Source organism: Acomys russatus, chromosome 9, assembly GCF_903995435.1.
Source record: "Acomys russatus chromosome 9, mAcoRus1.1, whole genome shotgun sequence".
In the NCBI taxonomy this organism is placed as follows: Eukaryota; Metazoa; Chordata; class Mammalia; order Rodentia; family Muridae; genus Acomys; species Acomys russatus.
This window is the reverse complement of record NC_067145.1, coordinates 38,663,634-38,691,396: the sequence shown is the minus strand read 5'-3', so window position 1 is coordinate 38,691,396 and position 27,763 is coordinate 38,663,634. Positions and strand designations below refer to the sequence as shown.

Sequence of the window (27,763 nt, the reverse complement as noted above, 5' to 3'; positions counted from 1 at the left end):
TGATAGGAATTGTGATTTCATCTTTTTTTGTCCCACTAGAGCTGCTGTCAAGAATCTGCCCATGATTCAGGAGTGTCCTCTCCAGCAGTGTTGATCTGAGAAAGGGCAGAGGGTCCCCTGACCAGAAAGAATGGGCACACTCTATGGAGATGTAGGACTTGACAAATGGCTAGCGGCCTTCTTAGGGATCCTTACCGTGTGCTACTTTTGACCTTCAAAAGTCTCATTTTTGAATGGACAGACACACAGGGCTACATACTTGGGGATCTTTAGAGCAAAGAAGGAAAGTTTATTCTCTCTAGGCCTTCTACATTCCAGAGATGATTTTTTCCAAGCCTTAATTAACCTCATCAAGTTATTATGACATCTTTGGACTCAAGTCAGGGGGAAGTGAAGACGTGAAGACATATAAATGGAAATATTTATTTCTTTAAAATACAGCCTGGATTCCAGCCTCCAGCATGGTGAGGGAAAGGGATGTGCATTGCATTGCAGATCTGGATAGTGGCAGCAAAGCACCTTGCACCTGCTCCGGATCAGGAAACCTCACATCCTCTCTTCCACTCAGACATGTCTTTGCCCTCACAGTGTTTCTTCCAGCCCTGCCTGAGGAGGAGATGAGAATGAACCGGCAGAAGAAGAACGCCAACCCACGTGACCTGAGGTGTGACCTCCGGAGGGCGGGGCGGGGGGGTGGTCAGTGCTTAACCTGCTCCTGACAGCTGAAGATTTCACTCTTCTGTCTCAGTTAAGCCTTCCGTGTCCTTCTACCCTCACCCCCATTTTCTCTTAGGCTCTGCTTGCCTCACCCACAGCCAAAGGAGCTGTGTAAGGATGGATCGCTCTGAACTACCGAATGGGCAGCGTGATGCGCAGTGCGCATTCGAAATACAGCCACAGAGATGAAAGACGCGTGTCCACAAGTGGACCCTGCTCGGCCTTAGGCGAGGCTTCTTCAGAGTTGTCATTTACAGAAGGGGCATTTCATCTGCACCGCTGCTAATTATCTTTCTCCACCAACTATCACTGCAGCCTCGATGTCACATGAATCCAGAGCAGAGCCAGGCTTCAGGCCCCTGGTCTGCGACAGACTCCTTCCTTTCACGAGAAGTCAAGGCTTTCCCCGTGTTTGCTGCTTGTTCTTGCTCCTCGGGACCCTCTCTCGCATGGGAATGAATATAAAGACACCCAGGCCCCTTGTTTGGATCACTCGTTTTCCATGTCCGCCCTAGCCACAATGAGTAGACGTACCGGGTCCTACCCAGGCCCGCCCGAATATCCCAGGGAAACACTCACCAGTAGTTCATCCCTTGTGTCTCTTTAACAATTTTCTTGGCACAGAGAATGGCATCTGTGAGGTCATCAGTGATCAAGGCTGTAAAGAAAAGGAAGTGTAAGGGTCAGTCGGGGCTTTTGCTGTCTGAGGCGTCCTTACTCCAGAGCTTCTGGAATTCTCTGGAAGCAGCTCGAAAGAATGGTGACTTTCCTTACAGGGAAACATGACTTTCTCACCAAAACCACATCTTCTGTTTTCAAGACTGTCCTCACCTTGGGCTACTCGAGGATTCTATAGTTCTGAAAAGTTTGGGGAAGTGCATTTAGAGAGAGAGCATTAAAAAAAAATAAAACAATTGTAATGTTTTTTATTTGTGGCGGTGTGTGCACCATGGGTGCTGGTACCTGAGGGGGCCAGCAGGGCATGCCAGATCCTCTACAGCTACCAGGAACTAAGCCCAGGAGTCTCTGGAAGAGCATCAAGAGCTCTTCACTATGCAGCAGTCTCTCCAGCCCTGCAGTTCTGATTTTTTATTGTCCTGTAGAAATACGCATGCAAGGCAGGGCAATGGCATACACTCAGGCCAGTTTGACATCTACACCATCTCTATTGGTAAAGAGGAAGCTTTCGTCTGCTGTAAATTTCCAGTTTGTGCATTAAAAGAATTATCCAAGGTGCTTTTCATGTGAAGAAAATGCAAAGTTTTAAGACAAATGCTCCATCCTTTATTACTTTGTCAATCAAAATATTTCAGTTGATTGTTGAGGCCAGTGTGTTTTCCTAGTTTCCCTGGAAGTGGTCTCCAAACCTCCTTGACATAAATATGACAGAAAAAGCCAAACAAATATGAAAAGTCTAACATCACTTCCATAGCAAGTAGGTTCTCCAGGTGCAGATCTGAGGACAGAATCTAGGTTGCTAGAGTCAGGGTTGCTAATGCAAGATGCAAGGGTTTTGGAGATTCAGGGCACTACATAATGATTAGGTAGTTAATACTTCATCATAACACACATGCGCACACACACACACACACACACACACACACACAGACAGACAGACACAGTCTCCTCTACCCATACCAGCTCACACCCAATATTTATACCACATAAATATACAGAACACACACACACACACACAGTATGCACACATATAAAAAACACAGATGCCATACAAATATCACACCATATATAAATGTAACCCTCATACTCACACAATACATACTCTTCCCACACCACAAAGCACACACACACATTCAGTAACTACGAACATGCCAGTAGCTGAGTGTAGTTTCTACATATGTATATATACCATCACATTTTACATATTCTTTACATGGGGTTTTGTGAATTATACTTATACAAGGCTGGAAAGGACAACACACAGCAAACATAACACTGAACGCACGCAAAGCCTCAGCTTCTTCACTAAATTTCAGCTGCTTCACTGTCTGGTGGCTCTCCCATCACATGATGCAGAAGACAGGTCTACCTTTATACAATCTTATTGGACAGCTTTAGAAAAAAGACCGCAGTGGCCCCGCCAGCATCTCAGTGGGGCTTTGTTCTCAGATGTGGGCGCCAATGCTTTGGTGTCATTGCTGCACATCCTCAAGTATTTTACAACAGAAATGCATTGTTCTGACTATCAGAAAAAAAATAACCAGAAAGAAGAAATATTGACTTGAAATGTCACGTTTTAATAAGACACGACAGAACATTGTTTGTAAGTTTGCTAGAAGTGGATTTTTTTCCTTCCTCGTGCTGGTTTACTTTTAGTGTTATTACTTTTCTCAGAAGACTAAGGCAGTGACATTTCCTCCAAGTAAATGTATTCAAAATGTGGCTTATTTTGATTTTGATTTAAAACAAGAAAAAAAGAGTTGATCTGGAGGCAAGAACAGCTGAAGCAGGGCCTACAAACCATTGCATTTAGTTCAGTGTCACCAAGAGAAGCAAGTTGTGTTGCCTGAAACGCACGTCTACACACTCCATCAGGTGACTCTGCTAACGTAACTTTTACTGTGTCAGGTGAACAGTAAGCATCTTTATGAAGGCTGCCGCTACTCCTCACAACATTTACTTTAGCAGATACCTTGTCCCTGTGAAGCCACAAGCCCAGTCAGTGAGCCCAGTGTGTTTGGAAGTGGCTGGCTGGAGAAATCCTAGAATAAGTGGCATTGGTGGTGCCTCAAGAGGTGAGACAGGAACATTATACATTGTGAGGAGGACCCTGCCATTATTCTGTGACAGGAGTATATCCCACTTATGTGACCCGGAGCAAGATTCAGTCTTAGAAGACAGTCTGAACCCTAGACAGGGCTTCCTCACAGAGGGAAGGGGATACCACAGAGGAAGTTGTTTGTCAGTGTGGTCAGGGTGTTTCAAAGGGGCTCTTTAGAGATGAGTGTGGAGGTGCATGCCTGTAATTCTAGCTCTTGGGAGGTACAGGCAAGAAGGTTATGAGTTCAAGGTCAGCCTTAGCTATACAGGGTAAGTGTGAGCCTATTTGGGATGATGGGAAACTGATACTGTTTATAAATTAAATAATAATGATAATGATTATAATAAAATAAAGTAAAAGTCTCTTGGAGACGACTGGATTATCTCAGTGTTTAGGAAGTCTGGGGACAAGAGACAAAGAAGCAGATGCAGAGCTGAGACCCTGGAACACAGTGAAATCACCACAGAGGGGCAGCAGAGGGCAGACATTAGGGAGGCAGCAGGCTTTTAGAAGGATTCATGCCAACAACTGTTTCTGCCCAATTTCTCTTAAATAGACAATTCTGTGCAGTCAAACAGGGATAGGAACCATTCCTCAGGAGTGGTGTGTAGTGGAATAGTTTACATTCAACAACAGAATACAGCAGTGACAGTTAGTGCATGTCAAAGTCCCCATGCCTCCTCTGCCTCCCAAATAATTGCAACTTCCTCGGTCCTGGCTTACAACTCTATCTCTTCTCTGAAGGAAAAAAGGCCAGCTTAGCTGCCTGGCCAGTGAGGAATAAGAGTAGAATACATAAGTGAAAACTTTCTAGGGAGGCCTGGTGGCATTCAGAGGAAGGATGGCAGGCTACAAAGAAGAGACTTGATACCCTATGAGCATATACAGGGGGAGGAGGTCCCCATCAGTCACAGTCATAGGGGAGGGGAATAAGGAGAAAGCAGGAGGGAGGGAGGGATGAGAGTATACAATGGACCGGATAACAATTGAGATGTGATATGAATGAATTAATAAAAAGGAAAAACATATTTTAAAAAAAAAAGAGTAGAACACATGGTCTACACTATACAGAGATATCAGAAATCACCTTTCCTGTAACTATCTCTCAATTGCAAAGCTTGTGTTTTGAAAGAAAAATAAAGACTGCCATTATGTCAAGAAATTCATAAATGGTTCACATATTTATGTATATATGTACAAATATATGTGTATATATTTGTTTATGTGTTTAATTTATATATATGAATATTTTTCTTAGTTCATCTTCTGGTGCCCTAACAAAATGTCCAGGACTAAATAGTTTATAAAGAAGAGAATTTTGTTTAGGCCATGTTTATGGAATCTGCTGGTGAACGCACATGACAGAGGACCTTACTTGGAAGGCAGAGCAGGAATGTTCACTCAGGCCTTGGTCCCTATCCTATAAAGCCACTACTGTCAAGATAGGGTCCCCATCCTCCACCCGCATCTAACCTGAACTGTTTTCAAATACCCCACTTTAAAATGCCAGCCATATGAATTTTATGATTGTTTCTAATGTATAAACTTTTGGGGAACAGGTTTATTTATTTAATTTTATGCTTTATTTTTAATTTATATATTCACTTTACATCCCGATTGTAGTCCATCCCTCCCTTTCTCCCTTCCCAGTCCCTCCCTCCCGTTTCCTTTCTGCTAGCACCCCCTTCCCTTGTCCTCAGAAAAAGGGATCCCTACCACCAAACCACCTCAGCACATCAACTCACATCGGGACTGAGCTCCTCCTCATCCACCGAGGCCAGGCAAGGCAGCCCGGTTAGCTTGAAGTGGCCAAAAGCTAGAACAGAGTCCATGTCATAGGCCGCATGGGGAACACATTGAAGTGACAGCAAACACATAAAAATAAATTCTGTCTGAGTGGTTTGAAGAAGGGAGGTGAGGATTTTGGAAACACCGTTTTGAAATGAAAACTACTGTATAAGTTCTGAAGTGGCATGAAGCCTACACCGTCCATGGAGGGCATGTCACGTACCTTGTACCATGCCTACTGCCAACTGGTTTCTAGGGTTGAACAACAGTGTCCCTATGTGTCTACAGTATAGACAGAAGGACATCGTTCTCAATTACTGCTCTTCTGGCCCAAGGCTGAGGTAGACCAGTAACTGGAGGCTGATTAAGGTATGAAGCCAACATCCTGTTTCTATTTTAAAGCTGCGTCTAAAAACCCACTTTAGCTCCCTACACGAGGATTCTCTTGCATTTCCTGAGACTTGCTTAATTGGAAGCAAGTTGAACAGTATTAAGTGCACAGCAAGTCCAGCATATTTGTGATAGCAACAAGAATTTTCTTTCCTGCAGTCCCTGGAAAAAGATTGAAACATTGGACACCTGATGGCACAGAATTGACCTTTAAGAGAGAAAGCAGCGGCCCAGAAGCCCCTTGGAACAAGCACAATAAATAGGTTGGTGAAAACCAAGATAGATCAGATGCTCTGGAGCAAGATTTTGCAGAAGTATCTGAGAGGCAGGAGGGGCCCTCCTGAAACAATCTGGGTGAGCCGAGGGTCTGACTCTCTGGGCCAAGCAGGAACAAATGCCCTGGAGCCAGAAAACAGCAGGCTTCAGCAGACTGGCAAACTTCCCTTCTTTCTGGCTACTCAGGAGGAAGAGACCTCACAGAACCTCTATGAAGACATTGCAGACAAAGACCAGGAAAGTCAAGCTTTGATAAGAGAAGGAGCCAGTGCTCATAAAATAGTCTAGAACTCTGTCGTGGTGTTTAAAGATGAACTCAGTTACTTGTCAGAATTCCTCCCTCCTTACAGGAGCAACAAGCCAGACATCCACTACGGCTACTTAAACACACCCTCTAGTAGCCAAGAAGAACTACATGTCAACACATAATCCATGATAAAGATAAAATAGTCCACGGGAAGAGAAAAAATAGGATATAATATGGTGTATAAAAGAATTCCCTACCACTAGATGAAAACAAGGTATGGGATTTGCATTTGATACATTAGACACTTTAGGAAAAATAACCAGCGAATCTGAAGGCAGACTTTGAACAATCAGTTGAAAGTACCGAAATAGGACAAAGGAAAGAAGGAATTCAGTGAGTGGTTAGAGAGCACTCAGCAGGTAAGGGGAATCCAAGTCAGAATCTAAACGAAGCTTCTTCCTGAAGAGCAGTCAGATTTTTCCTTCTGGCCTAGAATTACATGTATATACAGAAATGCATATTTATACACACAACTTTACTTTTGAGGCATTTTATTCCTACATGTGTACTATGTAGAAATACATTTAGTTATACATAAAATATCTCAAGAATGAAAATGAGAGAGACACTTTCAAGCAAAGGAAGCTGGGCATGCGTGTTAGGAGCCTCTACCAGGAAACGAGGAACAGTTGAAGGCTGACTGAGAATGAATGCCCCCTGACTGCCCAAAGGCCTCCAGCAGGAAGGAAGGACCCTGAAGGGGGAGCACCAGCAGAATGCAGTGAAAGCTGTCTCCTCAGTATAAAGTGGCCTGTCAGGTAAGTATTTAAATGGAAAATAATGAAATTCATGAGGTGTGAAACAGTCCAGAGAGGGAGAGGGAGAGGGAGAGGGAGAGGGAGAGGGAGAGGGAGAGGGAGAGAGAGAGAGAGAGAGAGAGAGAGAGAGAGAGAGAGAGAGAGAGAGAGAGAGAGAGAGAGAGAGAGCACTATAACGCAAGGATCCCACTTAAACAGCAGACAACTACTAAAAGCAAAACAAGCCAGGGGTGCAAAAACAAACAAACCAGAGAGCTATGAAAAACATCTAATTAATTCAAAAGGTAGCAGGAGCAAACGGATCCCAGAACAAATGCTGTAGTACACAGCAATTAGCAAGGCCCCAGGGTCCTCTTCTCTTCCGGCCACTGGGATTGCACCCAGGGTTTTTATGTTGGATTCTGGGGTCCAAACTTAGATGTTCATATTTGCATAGGAAGCACTTTGCCTACTAATCCCACTCCCCATGCCTGTTTTAAAATAAAGTCTTTTTGAAGTAGCCAGGCCCAGCCATTTACATATTTTTGGCTGTTCTCACACGACATCATCACTTTGTAACCACAACTGAAGCCCTATGGCCTGCAAAGCCTAAGTAAAGTATTACTGTACGGCCCTTTAGGAAAGCAGTTGCTACCTTGGTCCAACCAATATGAAGCAGTGACTGCCAGAAAGGACATAAAAGCTAACCGTGTTCTGCCTATAAAAACACACTTTTAGCACTCGGACATAGATGAGTAAAAAATAGAAGGAAATTGATCATGTAGACACATCCCAGAGGAAGCTGGAGCTACTATCACACTATTCTACAGTGTCTGTGTGAGAGCTGGTACCCTGGCTAAGGGGAGGCACGGACTCTAGTGAGAGCAGGGATAACCCCTTGGGAAGACCACCATCATCAATAAGCATGCACCTCCTAGCAGAGCTTCAGAAACTCATATACTAGAAAAAGAAACAAAACTGCAAGTGCCACTCATTTAAGAATGCCTTCCTCGCTCTTGACAGAGCTAAGATAAGACATAAGAGACACTTTGGAACATCCAGCTGAAAACTACAGAGTACCCAAGCTTTCTAAATTCTTGTTTGTCATGGAGACAAATTGCGTTCAAGAGCAAAGATCAGTCTTGCAGGCTGGAACCTGTATAGATCATATACACTCCCTGGCCATGCTGAGCATCCCTTCCACTGGCCTTTCTCCTTTGCTGAGCTTCTGGTTGCTGGATCCCTTTCACCTTTCTTTTCCTGATTTGTGTCTTTGTTTTTCTTGCTTTAACTTATCTGGTTGGTGAAAAACCTCCTGTGAGTGTTATTAGAAAATGATATGGGCGCTGTGCTGGAATCTTCCTCCATATCTGCCATCCCTGTGATCTGTGCATTGGCAAACAAATACAATAGACTTGCGTGTCCTCTGACTTCCCACAGTTTAAGTCAAAGTGAACAGCAGTGAGGGAGGGATGGAGGGAGAGAGGGAGGGAGGGAGGGAGGGATGGAGGGAGGGACGGAGGGAGGGAGGGAGGGAGGACAGTGAGCCTGAGATAATCCCCCTCTAGATTGTTTTCTTTAGGTCACTTGACATAGCTGTCCCCTCCACAGAGTCTCCAGTGAGAAAGTGGTCACAGCCCTGAGTTCATTTTGCTCTAGGTCAGGTGATGGCAATGCCTGCTGTTCCCAGTCACCCACATCACCGTCCTCATTTCCTTATAAAAAGATCACCCACTCATTAGCAGTTTGGTTAATTTTTTTCTAGATTGCCAGAGGTGTTATGCATACTGCTGGGGGAAGAGAGTGATCGAAATCCTATCCTGTAAGCTGTAGTAACGACCAGCCTGACAAGATACGCCCACTGGTAAAATAGTGGCACGGATGTTGTGGAAGTAATCAACCACGTTCGGATGGGCTCTAAGGCCACTCCATAGATGAAAGCCATACCTGGCACTGCTGCCACAACTGAGAATCTACGGGTAGATATGTCATAGGCCCTAGGGACAGCCCAATATTAATACCGTGCTAAGTGAACACAGGATGAAAATGACTCCTAATGGCTTGTTACTGTGCTCGGAGAGCAGACCATCACTCAGCCCTCATCAGAGAAGCTTCCCTTTGCAGCAGATGGCAATTGATATTGAGACCCTCAACCTGTGAACATGAAGAAATGGAAAACTGTAGGGCTCAGCCCTCAATGGGGTAACCATACCACACCCCCTCATTGAGGGGGTCTTCACAGAAGAAGGGTGAGAAATTCTGTAAGAGCCAGGGGAAAACTTCAAGGGAACACTTTTCTTTTGGACACAACAGGGCAATAGCGATCTGGACTATTTATAGCAGCTGTGACAATATGGATAAGGCTGGGCAGGCTCAAGTCAGAAAACAAGTCCCCACATGGACAGTGGAGGTGGGCATGATATATCACCGTGAGCTGAGGAACTCAGCTTGATAGCTTCTGGGAGAGCTCATTTTCTTCAATGATGTGACTCCTGATATGTCAACCACACTCTAGACCCCTCTTCTAAGGCTAGTTAGTTGGACATTACAGACTGGACTCATTGAGCAAAGGAAGAAAGGAAGAAAGAAATGAAGAAAAAAAAAAAAGAAAGAAAGAGAAAGATAGAAGAAAAATGAAGAAATAAAGGGAAAGGTGAGTGTGTAGGGAGGGCAGATGGAGAGGGTATATCTAGAAGAAGTTGGGGCAGAAGGAGAATATGATTAAAATAAACTATGACATTCTCAAAGAATTAATAAAAACATTAATTTTTCCGTAATTAATCAACCTTGAGTTTTCTGTGAAGTCAGGACACCACATGATATAAAAGGTGAAGTTTTTAGTTTTGAACAACTTGTCTAAAAATATATTCATGATACTCAAATGTACTGATGAGTTGGCTGATGAAGGAATTTCTGTTGAAAGTTATTCTCCTTCAGAATTTTGAACATTTTTTTCCTCTACTAACAGTGTTGCAGTTGATAAATTTTACATTGCTTAGTCTTTGTATGGACCACATGCGTCCTTTTCTTAGTGGAAACACAGTGGATTTCATTTCTCTTTGCTGTCCTGGAGTTTTGGGGGGCTGCGCCTGAGAGGGAGCCTCCATCATGTGAGCACGCTGTAGGCCTCATGTGCTGCAGTCCTAGCCTTTAGTGTGGGTATTTTGGGGTATGTTGTGCTGTGGGTGGAGTTGGGAACTTACGAAAGTGTTTGGCACTTCTTCTCTCTCCGGTCAGGGCTCATACCCTTGTATTTTGCGATATTGTTCACGCTCTTGTCACATCGCCCTCTTTCTCCCATGTTGCTATTCAAGATGTCCTCATGGCAGTTTTCTTCTCTAGCCCTTCAAGCCTTTCTGCCCTGAGCAATTAAGTTACAAAAGTTCTTCCCCGGTCTGTTCCAAGACATTCCTTTATTCCTCGTTCTAGCTTTATCAATGACTGCTGATGAGCACAGTGACCGTCAAGTAGGGATGGGGTGCTCTGCTTTTCTATAGCTGCCCAAACAACTGACCCCAAGCTTCATGACCCTAAGCAACATGGCAATGAAGCACAAGCTGTGAAGGGCAGAGTGGCATCGGCTGGGCTACAGTCATGCGCTGGCTCACACAGAGAGATAGATGATGCTGTTGCGGTGGCAGTGGCGGCGGCGGCAGTGGCTGCTGCCGCTCAACTCCTTTCTCCTTTCATGCACACCCCTTTTCTTTCTTCTTCTTCCTCCCCCCCAAGTCAGGGTCTCACTATGTAGCTCTGGCTGCCCTGGAACTCACAGAGATCCATCTGCCTCTGACACCTTTGTGTGCTGGGATTAAAAGTGAGTACCACTACCCTGGGCCCTTTCACTCTTTTTTATTCCATCTAAGGGAGGGAGCTGCCCACATCTTTCTTGCTGACTTAGACTTCTCAGCAAATACCCCCACAGACACGCTCAGAGGTGTGACTCATTAGTTCTCTAGCTGTTTCTCAAACCAATCAAGTCAATAATTGAAATGAACCTAAACAGAGAAGAAACATTCCGGAACATCTCTGGGTGCAGAAAATGCCCAGGACTACTGATCACACCTGATTGGAAGTCCCTGGCAGCAAGCTATTACAGAGTGCTGAGGTTGACCTAGACCTAGGAGTGTTGAAAGGTCTTATCTGCAGGAAGATAAAGACGCAGATGGATTTAGCCTAGAAGATAAAAAACAAACAAGCAAGCAAACAAACAAAAAAACAAAAAAGAATTTTTCTGCTGGCCATCAATAGCCCCTGACTATAAGATAACACAGATTCATTTTGAATGGATCCAGAAGAAAACACTAGAGTCCAGGAAAAGAAGCAGATCTGGGGCCTGACACAATTATGCTTTCTTTTTTCTTTTTGTTTTTTTTTCCAGACAGGGTTTCTCTGTGTAACCTTGACTGTCCTGGACTTGCTTTGTAGACCAGGCTGGCCTTGAACTCACAGTGATTCACTTGCCTCTGCCTCCGGAGTGCTGGGATTAAAGGCATGAACCATGATCGCCGGGCTACAATTATGTTTTCTATCAAGGGCTAGTAACGAGCTTGGTGATTTGCCTCAGAAGGCTGTGACCATGCTGTATTAATGCAGAGTATGGGCAATTCACTAGATAATTTCATGAGTGATTCAGTTCTCTGTCCAGGCAACCAAATTACTGCTTGCCTTTGATATAGCAAAAATCAGTGAAAGCACAGTTTATTTTCTGCTCCCAAAGACTTTGGCCCAGAGTAATGTCTGACCAAATTCAACCCTGTCCTTCAATCCTTCTGCTTACGTCCTTAAAAAGTGAATGCTTATTGAGCACCAAAAATACCCAGATAGCATTCTCAGGAATAATAGCCAGAGAGTGTTCTTGGGAATAAATACATCAGTGAATGAAATAGGGCGAGAGATCCCTCCTGCCTGCTTCATGGCTCTCCTTCTCTTCTCCAGCGTCTCCTGCTATGCTATGACCACCACTGAGGACTCGCCTCTCATGACAGTCACTGCAGCGATCCTTAGGGACATCTTCTTTAACCTACTTCATTCCTTCTTGCAAATCACTTTTTTGTAGTCCAGCTGCCACCAGCCCCTCCAACAGCAGTTGCCAGCCTTTCCTGCCACATTCTCTGTGGTTCTTTAGTTTTCTTTCCTTCCCCATTGGAAGAATATCTCATTACTCTCCCACCCCTAAACATCCCCATGTGAAGTTTTTGTTTTTGTTTTGTTCTGCGTTTTGCTATTTGCTTTGCCTAGAGTGACCCTTCTCTGCTCTGGATTCTCAAATCTGGTATATCTACCAAGTCCCGTATTAGAGCTTTCCATAAAGCCTGTTTTCATTGTTGCCCCGTGGAGCTAGGGGTTGACCGCAGGGTCTCCAACATGCCGGGCAAGTACTATTCAACAGATCCCTAGGCCTTGAACTTCTTAAAATGTAATTTTTCCTCGGGAGCCCACATCAGTTGGTTTCCTCCTGCCCAGCCATGGAGGTAGTTTTTGTATGAGCACAAAATCTCTTGATCATTGGGTGAGGCTTGGTAAAGCAGAGCTCATACCTGCTGTGTTTCATTGTTTTACACTCTCATGTTAGTTGCACATGTGTCCCTTGCATAACGGAAGCAGGCAGAGAATCCTAGTTTAATTTCTTCTCATTAAGAGATGGAAATGGAGCCCATTTGTCTTAATCCACTCAAAGGGACAGAGTTCAGTGCACAGAGAGCATCGTTCTGGTATGTGCTTGGCTAGGAATGTTTTCCATTCCCTTTGAAAACTGAAATGTTTCAGTCCACTAAAGACCCAGGTCATTGGTTCAACCCCATTTTCCTGGAGGGCTTACTGAAAGCCACCCTTGCAGGACATTTGTACACGCACACCCAGGAGAGACTTGGAGTCATCTGCTCGCCCCAGAACAGGCTCTTTGTCAATATGACCTCTGGGTTTTAAAGCAGACACAGGTGTGTCTCCTGTGATCCGCAGTCTTATCTTTGCCCTGGAATTGATGAGTCTGGACAATCAGAAACGGTACCTGAGCAGGCAACGTGGCAGCGGTTGTTCTGTTGCACGTTTGCGTTCCTGCACCACGTGAAGCTGTTTATCTGGAAAATGCCATAGTCAATGCTCCCATCCCCCAGGGTGTTCTGGACCGTGGTGTTGTAGTGGCTCTCGTAATACGCCATACAGATCCCTAAATGAGGAGAGAAAGACGTAAGGGAACCGCAGTCCTTTGTCTCAGCCTGCCCTGTGGTGGAAAGTTCTCCATATACGCTACCCAACGGCCTCCTCCCGGCAGACGTTTGGGCAGGATGCACAAATGAAAAATGTCAGGACACAGGGATGCGTACAGGAGCAGGGGTCCCACACCAGAACCTGCACAGTAGCCAGTAGCTAAGTCTCATCCAGGGAAGCCCAGCCTACTCCACACACTGGGACGGGCAGCATGGTTCTGTTCCCTCCCTGGGGCCATGATCACTAGACTGTAGCAATGAAGAACCAAGGGTCAGGGGGAAAGGAGAGAAGCCTAAGAGTGTGACAGCTGGGAGAACATGGGAAGAGCTAGCATACATCTCTGGTAGTAGCGCTTGGCCAAGGAGGGGATCTGTAACACCTCACAGCAGACACAAACACCCAAGCATAGATGAAGGCAGGAGGCAGGGGAGGAATCTCACAGTTTCCAAGGCTAAATCCCCCATAATGGTCCAGGCCGGCCTTCACAAATATTTTTGCCAGTTTACATCGGGTGTAGACTTTGGATTCCGTGACGATGCTGAGGCTGATAATCAGAGCCAACACGCCGACAGCCTTCATCCCCAAGGCTACTTGGAAGCACAGCCTGCCAAAGATGAGGAGAGCGTCAGACACCTTGGTTTGAGCCTCAGAGCACTTGCCAGCCATGAGAATTTTAGAGTATAGTAATCCTGGTGTGGATATCCCTGTCCAAGGGCTTCCTGGTGTGGGCCCCTCTGCCTGAGGGCTTTCAGGTGTGGGCGTCCCTGCCTGAGGGGCTCCTTGTATGTTTTTCAACCATTCTGAACCTCCATCAGGGAAAGAGGAAAAAAAATCACCGAGACACAGTGCACAGGGCAGGAATAACACTAGAGGCGTTTGCTGCTGTGCCCTTAGAATCAGACAAACACAAATGAATCCTCCCTCACTGGCATCTGCGGGGGGGGGGGGGGATCAGATTTCCACCATTGTCTCCCCATATAGAAAAGAACACACAGAAGGAAGTGTTCCTTACATATGCAGTCATAGTTATTTTATTACAGTCAGAGAGGAGACATTCGCAGGCCTACGGAGACATCAACCTCCTGATTTGATGAAGGGTCTAGACTCTGTCATTCTCTTGCTTGGAACTCTTCCAGGATGGGGAGGTACTCCTTCAAACATACCAGTCTCCCATCTGGCATTGCAAATGGATGGGGTATTTTTGGAGTGGTCTCTTTCACTACTACTCTATTTGAGGTCCCTATACGTATTGGCCAGATGAATTGGAGTGAAGAGAGGACACTGGGTCCCATGAGTGGGAGATGTTGGGAGGTCAGGAACAGGGACAAGGAGGGAAGTGGGTGATGTTATTTAAAGGGGATGCAGAAGCAAGAGTCACCTTTTCTTGCTGGTGACTGGCTTCTAGCAAGATCTTCTCCCAGACAAATAAGACCTTCTTCAGGCAGCAGGACTTGTTGGAATGGAGTAGCTGTGAAATTTCTGAAAACCACTCTGGTCACTAACTCAGGATTGGTATAGTTTTGGGCTATTATTGTTTCTGCACCTGCCTAGAGTCTTCCCCAGCTACTAGTTACTCCTGTGGAGCTAGAGCCCCAAGTTGGGAGGAGGCAAGGTCGAAAACAGGGCTCTAGCAGAGAATCGCAGCAGGGCTGTCAGTTTCTAAGCCCTGGGGCAACTGGGTACCAATGTAGGACAAGGTTCACAAACCAGACCTATTTTTTTTCCAAGTAAGGCTTTATTGAAACCTGGGTCTGCCCATATGGTGCCATAGCATGCTTGGCTGTTTCCACAGTGCAATGCCAAGCCCCAGAACCATGTCAGAGTGTAAAGGCCTGCAGATCTACAATACTCTCTGCCTCTTCAATGAAGATGTGTTGGTCTGTGGCTTTACCCTAGGTACAAAGAGGCAGGTTGATGTGTAAGATGCAGAGCCTACAAATCAAGTCAGATTTAATCCATTGCACCAGAATCAGCTCTGAGACAGATCAAGGAAATAGCCACGGAAAAGACAGCCCCAAGCACACCCTCCTTCTCTTCCTGAGGAGGCAGGTGCTGTAGCCTGCTTTCCCTGGTTCTACTTACTCAGTGAGTGAGTGGTAGTTCTCAGGACCTTCCTGCATTCCCTGAAGCCATTTCTAATTCTCACAAGGTACACAAGATCCTTCACTAACTCGTGGGGGCTTTTCCTGGAGCCTTGGCAAAGGGAGAATTCTTATGTCCTTTGTTTCCAGCTGCCGGAAGGTTCTAGAACTGGGAGTTCTCAGCAGTCTTGTTGAGCACCTACCTGCCTCTCTTTTTATTCTTCCTAGTCTGCTCCATTGGACTGCTGAGCCAGGGCCTCCATGCAACGGAGCTCGCCTTTCTGAAATGGCAATCTCTACACTTCATCTCAACCCTCATCACTAGGTGAACATGAATCCCAATGAATTCTAATTACAGGTTCCTACACTTTCATGCTCCATCAGCTATCAACACATATAAGTTATGTTTTAAAAGATAGAGGTGAAATAAACATTTAAGAGTTTAATAAAATAAGTTATTTGCTTAGAGCAAACTGCAATTAATAAAATAGTTTTAGAAGACCAGGAGGATTCAAGTAGAAGTTAACAGCATCTAAGAAGACAGGAACACAATTTATAGAGGAGCACAAACTCTCAAACCTAATAACACACTTGTAATGTGATTAGCATTCTTTCATTGTTACTGAAATTGGCGGGACACAAAAGACCTAGTTTCTAGCCCATTTATCTCCAGGCTTCAATGGGAAGTACACCAAGTTAATTGTGAGACACGCAGCTTTAGTTAGAAGCTTGTTGCTGGTCGTGCTAAGCTAATTATAACAGTCTCTTAAATTGCATCTGCCAGCAATGCAGCTATTTTGCCTAGATTTACTTTTAAGTCTGCATAATCCAACAGTGTTCAGAGCTAACATAAACAGCTCATCTCTGTGCGTACTGGAGCTGTCTCTTTCTTCTAATATAAACATATTAATGGATAAGCTCACACACATACTGTTCTTCCTTCTCTAATGTCTGTAGGATAAATTCCTGGGAATAGAAGCGCTGATCGTTTACAATTATCTAACATTCTCAGATTGCCTTCCATATGGACTCACATTAAGAGACAGGACTCCTCCCCCACTGCCTGCCTCACACGCTGTGACATCAAGCATGGCAGTGTTGCCAGTGTGCAATGACCTACAGTTCCCAGTGGGACCTTTGCTTCTGCTTCCCTAGTCGAAGTTGCATGAGCATCTTTTCACATGTGGACTCTGTTTGTGGGTGCTCTGAGAAGTGTGTGTGTGTGTGTGTGTGTGTGTGTGTGTGTGTGTGATGGGAGAAGAAGTGAAGGCGCATTCTCCAACCCCCTTCATAAGACTTCAAATCAAATTTTACCAGTCAGCCAGACCACAGGAACAGCTTAAGGATTTTTTTTTTTTAATTTCTAAAATACCCGTTTACCATCTCTGCAGGCTATGGGGAGAATGTACAAAAGCCATTGCTACTTTTATATATTGTACTAGTCACTTTTCTATTTCTGTGATAACACACCATGGCTAAGTCAATTTATGGAAGAAAGACTTTGTATGGACTTATAGTTCCAGAGGGTTAGAATCCATAGGGCAGCAAGCAAGTGGCAGGGTGTGGTGACTGGAGCTGGAAGCTGAAGGCTAAGGGCTGAAAGCTGAGGGGAGCTGAAAGCTGATAGCTGACCTTTCAAATTACAAGCAGGAAGCAGAAAAGTCAACAGAGATATGGCTTTTGAACCACCCCTTTTGATATACTTCCCCCACTAAGGCCACACCTCCTAACCTACTCAAACAGTGACAACAACAGGGACCACTGATTTAAAGGACCTAGACTATAGGAGACATTCTCATCCAAACCACTGACATGTCAATGGTCCTAAACAGAGCTGTAAAGGCACCACTTATGATAACCATACGATGTGGAGCATATAAATGAAACCTAATGAAATGGATGCAAGGTTTATGTACTATTGAATCAGAGAAAATCTAAATGAATAGAAAAGACACATCAGTCTTATGAACTTATATTAAGATTTGATTTTCATATTTAGTAGAGTCTCAGATAAAATTTCAGAAACTGGCTTTAGAAATATCATCCAGGTTCTCCTAAAACATATCTGACAGCAAAGATGACTGAGAGTTAAAAAGCAATCTGACAAGATAATGAAATAGAAGGGCCCACTGTGGGCCCTTCAACAAACAAACAAACAAACAAACAAACAAACATAAAACTAGCCAGATGCATATAATCCCAGAATTCAGGGAGGCAGAGGCAGGGGGATCTCTGGGAATTTAAGGGAAGCCTGGTCTACAAAGCAAGTCCAGGACAGACAAGGCTACACAGACAAACCCTGTCTTGAGAAACAAAACGAAACACCAATGACAGAACAAAAACCAAAAAAACCAAACAAAAACAGTAAAACCTCCAAAACCAAGTCCCCACAAAGCTGCTACAGTTAAGGTGGGATACCTGGAAGAAGATCAACATAATGGAACAGGATACAGAGCACATCACAAGACCACAGAAGGCCACAGCAGGATGCGGGTGGAGAAAGAGATGCAGGTGGATTACGAGCAACAACAGAAGTGACAGAAGGCGTGAAGAAGATGTACCTGCGCTCCACATAAGGTATAACTCACAGCTGGTCAATGACCTACTTTTAAAGAGAAAAATTGTAAAACTTCTGTCTGTTAACACTGAGAATCTTCTAAATTTGTGCTTTGGGGGGGCATTATACCTAAAAATTTACTGGCAAACTCAGTTCATAAAGTAATTAAAAATAATTATAAACTGGACTTGACCAAATCAAAGCCCCTTACAAACACGCTGTTAAGAAAATGAAAAGACTAGCCACAATTTATAAAAAATATTTCCATATTGCATGTCTATGAAAAGCTTTGAGTCCAGATTCTATAAATATTGTGCATCTTAAAATTCAACGACGAGCATCCAACCCAATTAAAAATGATCAACAGTGACAAGTGAGGGATCTTTATCACACCCCACCCCGAAATGCTCAGCAGCTGTCATGAATGAGGAGGCAGAAAAATTGTAAGAGAAGACAAAAATGACACTGACTTCTGGATAGGAAGGCTCCTCTGCCCACATGAACTTATAGCGGCTGTCTGCACAGGCCCTGCTCAAGGATACGCCATCAACCCTTCAGTGTGGCCTGGGGCGGGGCACTTGAGATGTCGCCCCTAACTGGGAGCCACTGACAGTTGATGGTTACTGGGGGAAAGTCAGTTTTCCTTAAGGGTGTGGCCCCCTGTGGAGTGATCATGCTTCAAGAGATGACTCAGCATCCTTGAATACACAGGCTGCACAATGTAGACCTGGTGAATTCTTCTTCTTTTTTTTTTAAAGGAAGACACAAACTTGGGAAGGGATGGTGAGGTGGGGATGGATCTAGGAGTTAGTTTGGGAGGATGTGAAGGGTGAATATGACCAAAATATATTGTATATATGCATGTGTATTTTTTCTTTGAAAGAAATGAGCAAAACCATCTGAAACAGGAGCATCAAAGATGATATGCAAGTAGCAAAGCACTTGGGCCCTTGAGTGGATGGCTCCCATCATCTTTGCTGTCATTTTAAAAACTGTAATTACTTATGGCTTCAATGAAAATGAAATGGCTGACAACAAACTGGTTGTGCCCAATAAAGCCAAGAAGAAGGAATACTTACTCCTTGCTGTCAGAATTCAGTGTAACTTGGCCCATTTGGAAAGTGGCTGGGTAGTTTTCTTACATAGTTAGACAAAGTCTTATGGTATAAGCCAAACCACTCTAAGGTAACGTATTATTCAAGTGAATCGAATATTGTGTTTATAAAAAAGTTAAACAAGTTTATAGCATAGCTTTATCGATAATTGAAAGGAACTAGATGCAGCAAAGATGATCCTCGTAGGGGAGATGTGGACAGTGCTACTGCCCTGGAGACTGGTCCTCACGACCACATGATGCAGATGCGCATTTCTATATGAAGGCAGCCCAGTCTAAAAAACACATATTAAATAATGTTAGTTACATGGTGTTATGAAAAGACAAAATCAAAGAAACCAAGTAGTTGTGGTCATTGACCAGAGAAGGGTTTGACGATGGAGGGTCGCACAGAGAAATTTCAGTCATTGGCGATATGTTCTGTAGTAGGAAGGTAGTGAACACCTGACTTCATGAGTGAGTCAAAGCTCATAGAACCACACAGCCCTAGGAGCACACTTCTGGGTGAGGGAGAAGAAACACCCACTGGAACGTGGGGCTTCCTGAGGTGAACTTCAAGCGCAACAAGAGAACCAACTTGTTACAAAGCTGTGTTGACCTCTCTGAGAGAGATGTAAGGATGGCCACTAATAGAAGTGAAAAAAAAAAAAACCTATTTCTTCCTGGTTATTTGAGCTAAAGAAAAGATTTCTACAGAAATACTGCACTTTGGTTGGTGACTTTTTCTTTTTAGATAGATTCACAGGTCTAGAAAAACTGCCATAAGGACCAGGGAGGGCGAGTTTAGATGCCAGGCACCAATAGAGAAAGCTGGGCACGTGCCATGTGCCTGTGATCCTAGCACTGGGAAGATGGTTTCAGGATGATCCAGAGCTTGCTAGACAGCTCGGAGGCCTCCGCGTTCAGTGAAAGTCTCAAAAATGTAGATAGCAACTGAGAAGAAAGCTGATGCTGACCCCTGGCCTCCGCATGCGTGCCTACAAATGTACCCATCCAGTTACACACACACGCATGAACACACACACACACACACACACACACACACACACACGCACACACACCCCCTAATATGTGTGTGTGTGCGTGTGTGTGTGTGTGTGTATGCTAGCGCTGAACAATGTTTCAGTAGTTACAGCTAATGGGGAGAGGTGCAGATTTCACTATGACAGGGGAGCTATACAGAAACAAAAGAATAAATATTTTTTTTTAAATGTTCTACATTTTATTACTGGACAGACCACACTCCCAATTTAGACTTGACCAAGTCTCCAAGTTAAAAACGCTGACTCCATCTGGTAGCACTGATTGATGACCATGATTCAGCATAAACCCCCAGTCTTGCCATTGTACGCATCCTTACAGCCCAGCTTTGCTCGCCTCCAGTGTCTTCTCTTGTACCTGATTTTGTTACCAGTTTTCTCCAAATCCATTGAGGAATAGGATGAGTCTGCTTTTGTTTCTTGGCCAGGAGTAGCTTGATTCTGAAAGCCTTGTGAGAAGCCATGGCGAGAAGCTGAGTCAGTGGCCCACGATGGTGGAGGAAAGGAGAAGAGCATCCCAAAGAATAAATGCTATGATGGCGAATGAGCGAGTGGTATAATATCCACCTGCCAATCATCTACCCTCTATCTGTCACTTACCCTCTCTTCTTGTCAGTGAATATAGGTTTGTGTGTGTAATTAGTCCACATACACATATTCTTTTTTTTTTTAAAGATTATTTATTTACTATGTGTTCAGTGCTCTTCCTGCATGTACATGTGCAGGCCAGAAAAGGTCGTCAGATCACCTTAAAGATGACTGTGAGCCACCATGTGGCTTCTGGGAATTGAACTCAGGACCTCTGGAAGAGCAGACAGTGCTCTTAACCTCTGAGCCATCTCTCCAGCCCCCATACACGTATTCTTAACTAAGTCTTCTCAGAGAACTTAGACACGGTAACACTCCGGTGACAGCGCATGTCCCCATCACCCAGAATCTGCATCTTATTCTCCAACCAAAGGAACCAGAACTCATTGGAAAATTGGCTGGTTTTAGAATGAGGCATGAAAAAAAAAAAAAAAAAAAGCAAGACGAGGCTGATGGATAATCTTGTTAGTGTAAGAAAATAAGGAAGAGTCTAAAAAGAGAAAAACAGAGGGCGTGGAGTGGCTGAACATATCAAAGGGACAGTGAAGCCAAACTAAATAAACTCCTCAGGGCCAGAGCTGACACAATTTGAGCTGAAATAAACAGCCATGTTATGATATTTTAATAAGCAAAAAGGAAATCAATACTGTGTATGAATGAAGAACAGAGTAAATGTCATAAAGAGATGAAATACACATTATATAGAAAATTCTAAATGATCTGTGTGGATTACTGTTAAGCCCCAGGAAAAGGAGTGTATTTCTCCTCCCTTCCACTAAGGGTTGTGCTGAATGCCTGTTTCCAGCAAACAAGGAAAAGCAATAATGTTAACATTGAGGTGAAGAAGCCTGGCAGAGTCCCCTTCAGCCACGGACCAGGACCAGGCCTGACCTCACCAGGAATGGCTCATTGCAGTTTTATTACCCAATATAGGCGGCCCCAGTGTGATCCAAAAACATTGGTGAGAATGCCAGAGTGAGCACCATCTATGAAAAAGCTGATAGTACTTCTCGAACCAGTCAAGTTCTGACATGGGACCCAGGAAACACAGACCAGGAGAGGCGGAACTAAGATGACTAAGTGCTGCTAGCAGGATCCCTGAAAGCCGGAATCTTAGAACTGCTGCAGCGAGAACGCTGTGGCCAGGCTGGTTTCTCAGTTCTCAGGAGCATCCTGTGGTAATGTGAGCTCCACCTCACCTCCAGCACATTTTCTGTAGGTCTAAACTGGACTGAAAACAAGTTAAAGGGTCTGATGATTAGTGTGCCAGCACAGTCCACCAGTCACAGAAAAGCTCAGCAAATAGGAGATGTTTGACTGTTATCAAAATAGATAACCCATGCCCGTATGTGAAAATCCTTTTAGTTTTTTGCCCAATGGGAAACCCAGTGAACAGATGACATAAAAGCTTTTTAAAAAACATATTCCTCATGACAAATTATTGTACAGACTGTATTGTTTAAGAGCTTTGTCTGGTGGGATGTTTGGGACCACTGGGGTACGCCTTGAGGACTGTGGGCCTCTGAGCCCTGCTTTTCCCATTTGCTTACGGCTAAGAGGAGTAGTTTCATTGTGCTCTGTGTTCCCAGAATGCTGTCTGCTTCACCCCAGCCCCAAAGTGACAAGAGCAACTGATCAAGAATTGGCACCTCCAAGACTGTGAGCTGGAAGCAACTTCTTCTCTTTGTAAAGTTGATTAACTCAGCGGTTTCATTACGGTGGTGGGAAGTTTGCAAACGCTCATACCGTTACGCTTGGCTGTGCAGTCTGAGCAGAGTACTTTTTATACCATGGTGGTGGTGGCCTCTGTTGCCTTCTTCTTTTCTGTTTTCTTTCTTTCTGTTTTCATTGGTTTGTTTGTTTGTTTTTCCAAGACAAGGCTTCTCTGTTTAACAGAGCCTTGGATATCCTAGATTCACTTTGTAGACCAGGCTGGGCCTCTATCTTCTATACTGAGATAGATATATTGCCATATATTGTCACAAACTGAAGGAAAGGAATAGATTCATCATTTTTAATTCACTTCTCTGGGAGCCATAGAAAATAAGATAAGGACATAATAGCCACATAGCAGGAGATTAAACACTTAAATCTTGTGCTGTGGTTCGCAGGAGCCAACTAAGTCAGAAACACCAATCCAACCCAACACGGACTTAGCCATTGTAATGCTGTGAGGGCAGCAGTAGCTTTCCATATGTAAAGTGTGTGTGTGTGTGTGTGTGTGTGTGTGTGTGTGTGTGTGTGTGTGCTTAGCCATTGTAATGCTGTGAAGGCAGCTGTGGCTTTCCATGTGTATAGTCTGTGTGTGTATATGTGTGTGTGTGTGTGTGTGTTTTCTTAGCCATTGTAATGCTGTGAAGGCAACTGTGGCTTTCCATGTACATAGTGTGTGTGTGTCTGTCTGTTTGTGTGTGTCTTTCAGTGTGTGCAGCATGCATGAATCTATTGTGCAAAAATCTATATAACATTTTCTAGCATACAATCCTGAGGCACTTTGCTCACTTGGTGCCGTGGATCCTCTACTACTTAGTCCCAGATCTCCATCGCCTTCCCCACTCCCCTGAAAGCAACACTTCCTACCCTCCCCAGCCCTGGTAATCACCTATGCTTTATCTCCCTAGGTTTGCCTAATGTAAACTCTTTCTTAAATGGGTCTATAATGCTTTTTTGGTGGTGAGAAGCGAGGTCTGGGAAACACCTATAAAATGTGTTTAAATGAAGTTTCCTTGGTGTTGGTCTATTGAATAGAGTGTATGTAAGAATATGGGCTCTGACATGCTACCCATGTGCCCATAGTGCCACCAGGGGAGTAAAGCCATGTATTCTGTCTTCTAGTAACATGGGTGCTGGCTCTGGCCAACCTCTTGGGCTCAGTTAGGTGACCTGACAAGTGAATACACAGCAGGGTGTTAACTGCTAAGACTGTCTCCCATGAATCCACAGAGATTCAGCCATGTGAACCTCCTGGGCACTCACATCTTTTGTATGGAATGGTATCATGTTTGAATATACTTCTAAATGGGCATATACTTCTAAATGCTTTAGATTGCCTTTGGGTAATCTGCAGTAGCTGGTGGTAAAAATGCCGGGGAAATAGTTACCCTGTGTCATTGACAACATGATGACATGAAGGAGTCCGCACAGTTTCAGATGAGAGTCTTCCACATTTTAATATTTTCCATCTGAGGTTGAATTCATGGTTGTGGAATCTGCAAAGATATTGGGCTATTGTATTAACTGGAGGAGTTCAAAAGCAATGCCCAAGACACATTCTATTTCCAAGGTATATTCCTTAGAGACTAACAGCCCCAAGGAGGTGTCTTGAGACTGTAACCCCTACTCTGCAACAGAGACCTGAGACATCTTGTGGGGTGAGCAAATCCACTCCTATCCCCAGGGCAATATGAGAGGTAGTAGAAACTTCAAAATTGGAGCTCTGAATAAGAGGTGGTTTCAACTATGCTTAAAAACTAAAAGAAGGTGCCTTACCCCCAGCCAATGAGCTTCTGGCTCTAGGATTTACTTACTGTTATTTTTGAGACAGGGCATAGCCCAGGTTGGCCTAGAATGCATCTGCTTCTTAGGCTGGCCTTGAACTGATGATCCTTCAGTCCCTGCCATGCCTTAAGGATTACAGACACAAGCTACCACACATGGCTGGCAATGAGGTTTCTGACTTACAAGAGCCCATGGGAATCATTGTGTCACTTGAGTGACTAAAACGGCTAAGTCTAAGAGTATTATATAGAAATGCAGGGATCTTGACACATGCATTGAGGGTTAGGAGGCTCTCTGGTGGTGAACCTCTGAGTCAGGTGGGCTGGACAAAGGCCCCTGAATGACTTACCCAGTACCAGAGAGATGAACAGAGCTTATGTTCATAAAACACCGAGAGTTGCATTAGCATAAACTGTAACTCATGTCTACACCACAGCCTATGTTCCATTCTCCTATAGTTACCCTGGTTCTGACTGTTATTTTGGACAAAGGAGGCTGTAATTGCCATGTGAGTTCATTGCAAAAACTCCAAACACAGACAAGAGACTAATTATACCACAGCAAAGAATTGCTTTTTGTCTTCCAGATGTTTCTAAAAGCAGCAGCAGATCTAGGTCAGGTTTCTCCACTAGCCAGTTAACATACGTATTCGTCTTAACATTATACTTTGGATACCTTGGGTCTGTGTAGGGTTCTGGTTTGTGAATTTCCTGAGGTTGTGGCTGGGCCCTGGGGCTGCAGAACAGCGCTTCCATATGGAAGGATGGTCATATGATCAAAATGCTAGGCTACCACTTGGAGTGCTGCCTCTGAAATAAAAAACCAGGAAAAAGTTTAATTTAAATATATTTTGGTTCATAGTTATTTATTGCATACACTTTTATATTTTATAAGGAAAATACTTTCATGTGTAAAAGAAATTGGAACATTAAGATTGCAAGCTCTAGCTGTGGTGCATGCTTGTAATCCTAGCACTAGGAAAGGCAGAAACAGGTGGATCTCCATGAGTTCGAGGCCAGCCTAGTCTACAAAGCGAGCCCTGGCTATACAAGAGAAACCCTGTCTTGAAAAACAAAAACAAAAACAAACAAACAAACAAAAAAGAAAAAAAGAAAAGAAAAAGCAAGCTCTAGGGGATGGAGAGAAGGCTCTGTAATTAAGAGCACTTTCTGGTCTTACAGAGTACTGAGGTTCACACAGACACAAACACACACACACACACACACACACACAGGAGAGGGGGTGGGCAAAAAGACATAATAAAATAAGTCTAAAAGATAATGCAAGCTCTGGAAATCAGATTGTAAATGGTTGCTTGGTTCTGTTCTGCTGGTCACAGGACAACGCGGTGGAAGTACATGGCAGAGGCCTGCTCACCCCATGGTGGCAGGAAGTGAAGCCCGGAAGGACTCTGGAATAGTGTGGACAAGGTGCTACTACCTCCTGGTAGTGCCACAAGCTGGAGACGAAGCCTTCAGCATATTGGTTAGCTGACGTTCAAAGTCCAGACTGTAGAAAGTTCCCTATACCTCTTGTGTGATCTGGAAAATATGGTAATGGCAGAGCCTTCCTTATTAGGAAAACACACATAAACAGTTAGAAAAGGCCTCAGCATGCAAGAAGAAAGCAACATGCATTGATTATCATCGTTAGCAGAGGTCAGTCCCCTGACTTGGCGAAAGCCAAGTCCTTAGGAAGAGCAACGTACAGGCTTGTCGGTTACTGTGATGAAGAACCAGGAAGCCATTCAAGATGGAGACCCACATCAGCGACCTCTGGGATATACCCAGAGTTGCTTGGATTGATGAAGCAAACTGAGGCTGCCTGTATGCATGTGGCGGTGACGGACTAAATCCAAGCTACCTTCTACTTCCAGGCTTGCTGAGCTAAGTTCTACTCTGCCTATAGGTGGATAGCTGCACATGGCTTGAGTCCTTCATGTGTCCTTTGTGCCACATTCATCCAGCTCTGGGATTTCTGGATTATTCTGACACTTGTGGCATTTGGTACATGCAAACTGAGTCTTCTCTAGGGTCTGAAGTACTTCAGAATTCTTTGTATGCAGAGCTCAGGACAGTAGGATAATATCCATTACTGTGTGAAAGAAATACTAATTTGTTAACATGTGTATTATACCGCAGACTTCTTCAGTTGTCATGCCCTATCCCTGGTGTGTGTGTGTGTGTGTGTGTGTGTGTGTGTGTGTGTGTGTGTGTGTGTGTGTTTAGTCCTGCCCACTTCATTTATGTCCCTCCCTGTTTCCTCAGATGCTTGGCCATCGGCAAGCTTCTTTCCTTTGCCAATATCTCTGTAACCCTTCCCCATTTTTATTCTCCTATGTCAGCATGTCACATTACAGCCATTTCCATTTTTTCCTTACTCCAAGATAAATGCAGAAAGAGCTTGCCCTGTGGCTGAACTCTGCACAGCCGCTCGAAAGGAAAATGTCGGTGTGGCATGACTTTTTCCATCATTCAATCCAACTGTGCACTCCCAGTGTAGGAAAAGTCAGAAACTAAGCAGCACACCAGGGCTGCCTCTGAATAGTAGTGGAACGGCTGTTTCTTTGAGTCAGATAACAGGTAGGAAGTGCCAATCAACCACTTCTGATGCTGAGCTTGCATTAGAAAAGGATCAAGGTATCACTGAGGGAAATTCCTGATAACACTTCCCTTAGCAAGTGGGACTGGCATTGTGGGAATGAGTCGAGGGACCCTGAATCCCTTTCTATCGTTTATTTATTATGTCTGAGGTTTGCAATAATTTGTAAGCATATGTTTAAAATTCCAGCTAGCGTTTATCTCTATCCTCCATGTCGGCAGGCTCCAAGGGTGAGAACTGGTGAGCGAGATTGTCTGGTGACCTTTTCAATGTACAGTTTAGATTAAGGGGGGAAAATCGCAGCAATGAATCTGGATGCCAGAAGTTTACAAATTAAGGAAATTACTTATAAACAAATAATAAAAACCAGGAAAATGAGATCTTATTTTTTTAAGGCACGTGGAACCCCCCAAAATGTTACTGTGCATTACTTTGGCTTTCAGATTATAAATTTGGACCCTAGAGGGTTACCTTGCTATGTTTTAATATGCAGCTCAAAGTCAAAAAGTAGTTTTGAATGAATGTTTGTGTTCAAGTGGCTTATTCTAAGAAAGGGGCCCCCAACTGAGCTTTATAACACCCCTCTCTCATCTAAGCACTTAGGGAGGCTGGTGTGGGAGGATAATAAGTTTCAGGCCAACCTAAACCACACAGAGAGTTTAGAGTTAGCCTTTGCTACATAGCTGGAGTCAGTCTGAAAATGAGGCGCGTGTTGGGGGAGGGCGTTGTTATCTTGCCTAGCAAGCATCAAGCCCTGGGTTTGATCTAAAACTAGGCGTGGAGGGGGAGGGGGAGGGGCCCAGGAGCTCAAGGTCATTCTTAGTTACATTGCAAGTTTGCCTTCAGTGTGGACTCTCAGAGACCGAATCAGAAGAGAAGGAGGGTGTAGAGAGGCGGAGGGCAGGGAGGGAAGGAAGGGAGGGGAAAGGAAAAAGGGGTTCTGGGTAGGTGGCCTATCCTGCTGATTGGACATGTCACCGTTATACTGAGTTAATAGGACAGGTCTATGAAAGTTGTGTTAGTCAATGAACACTAGGTTCCCAATTAACTTGGGGTCACAGCCTTCCACAGACCATCCTCTAT

The 27,763-nt window shown here is 44.3% G+C and overlaps 1 protein-coding gene and 1 pseudogene across 1 annotated transcript; both read right to left on the bottom strand.

Annotated features, from left to right (window-relative positions):
- Positions 1-536: 536 nt before the first annotated feature.
- Positions 537-13,780, bottom strand: LOC127193897 (lysozyme-like protein 1). The gene is made up of 4 exons (XM_051151165.1): positions 13,642-13,780; positions 13,002-13,160; positions 1,297-1,375; positions 537-606 (listed from the first exon to the last, which is right to left on the bottom strand). The coding sequence occupies exons 1-4, from the start codon at positions 13,778-13,780 to the stop codon at positions 537-539; spliced, it is 447 nt and encodes a 148-aa protein (XP_051007122.1).
- A 6,492-nt stretch (positions 13,781-20,272) lies between these two features.
- On the bottom strand, positions 20,273-20,457 carry LOC127193622 (60S ribosomal protein L39-like; annotated as a pseudogene).
- Between the last annotated feature and the right edge of the window lie 7,306 nt (positions 20,458-27,763).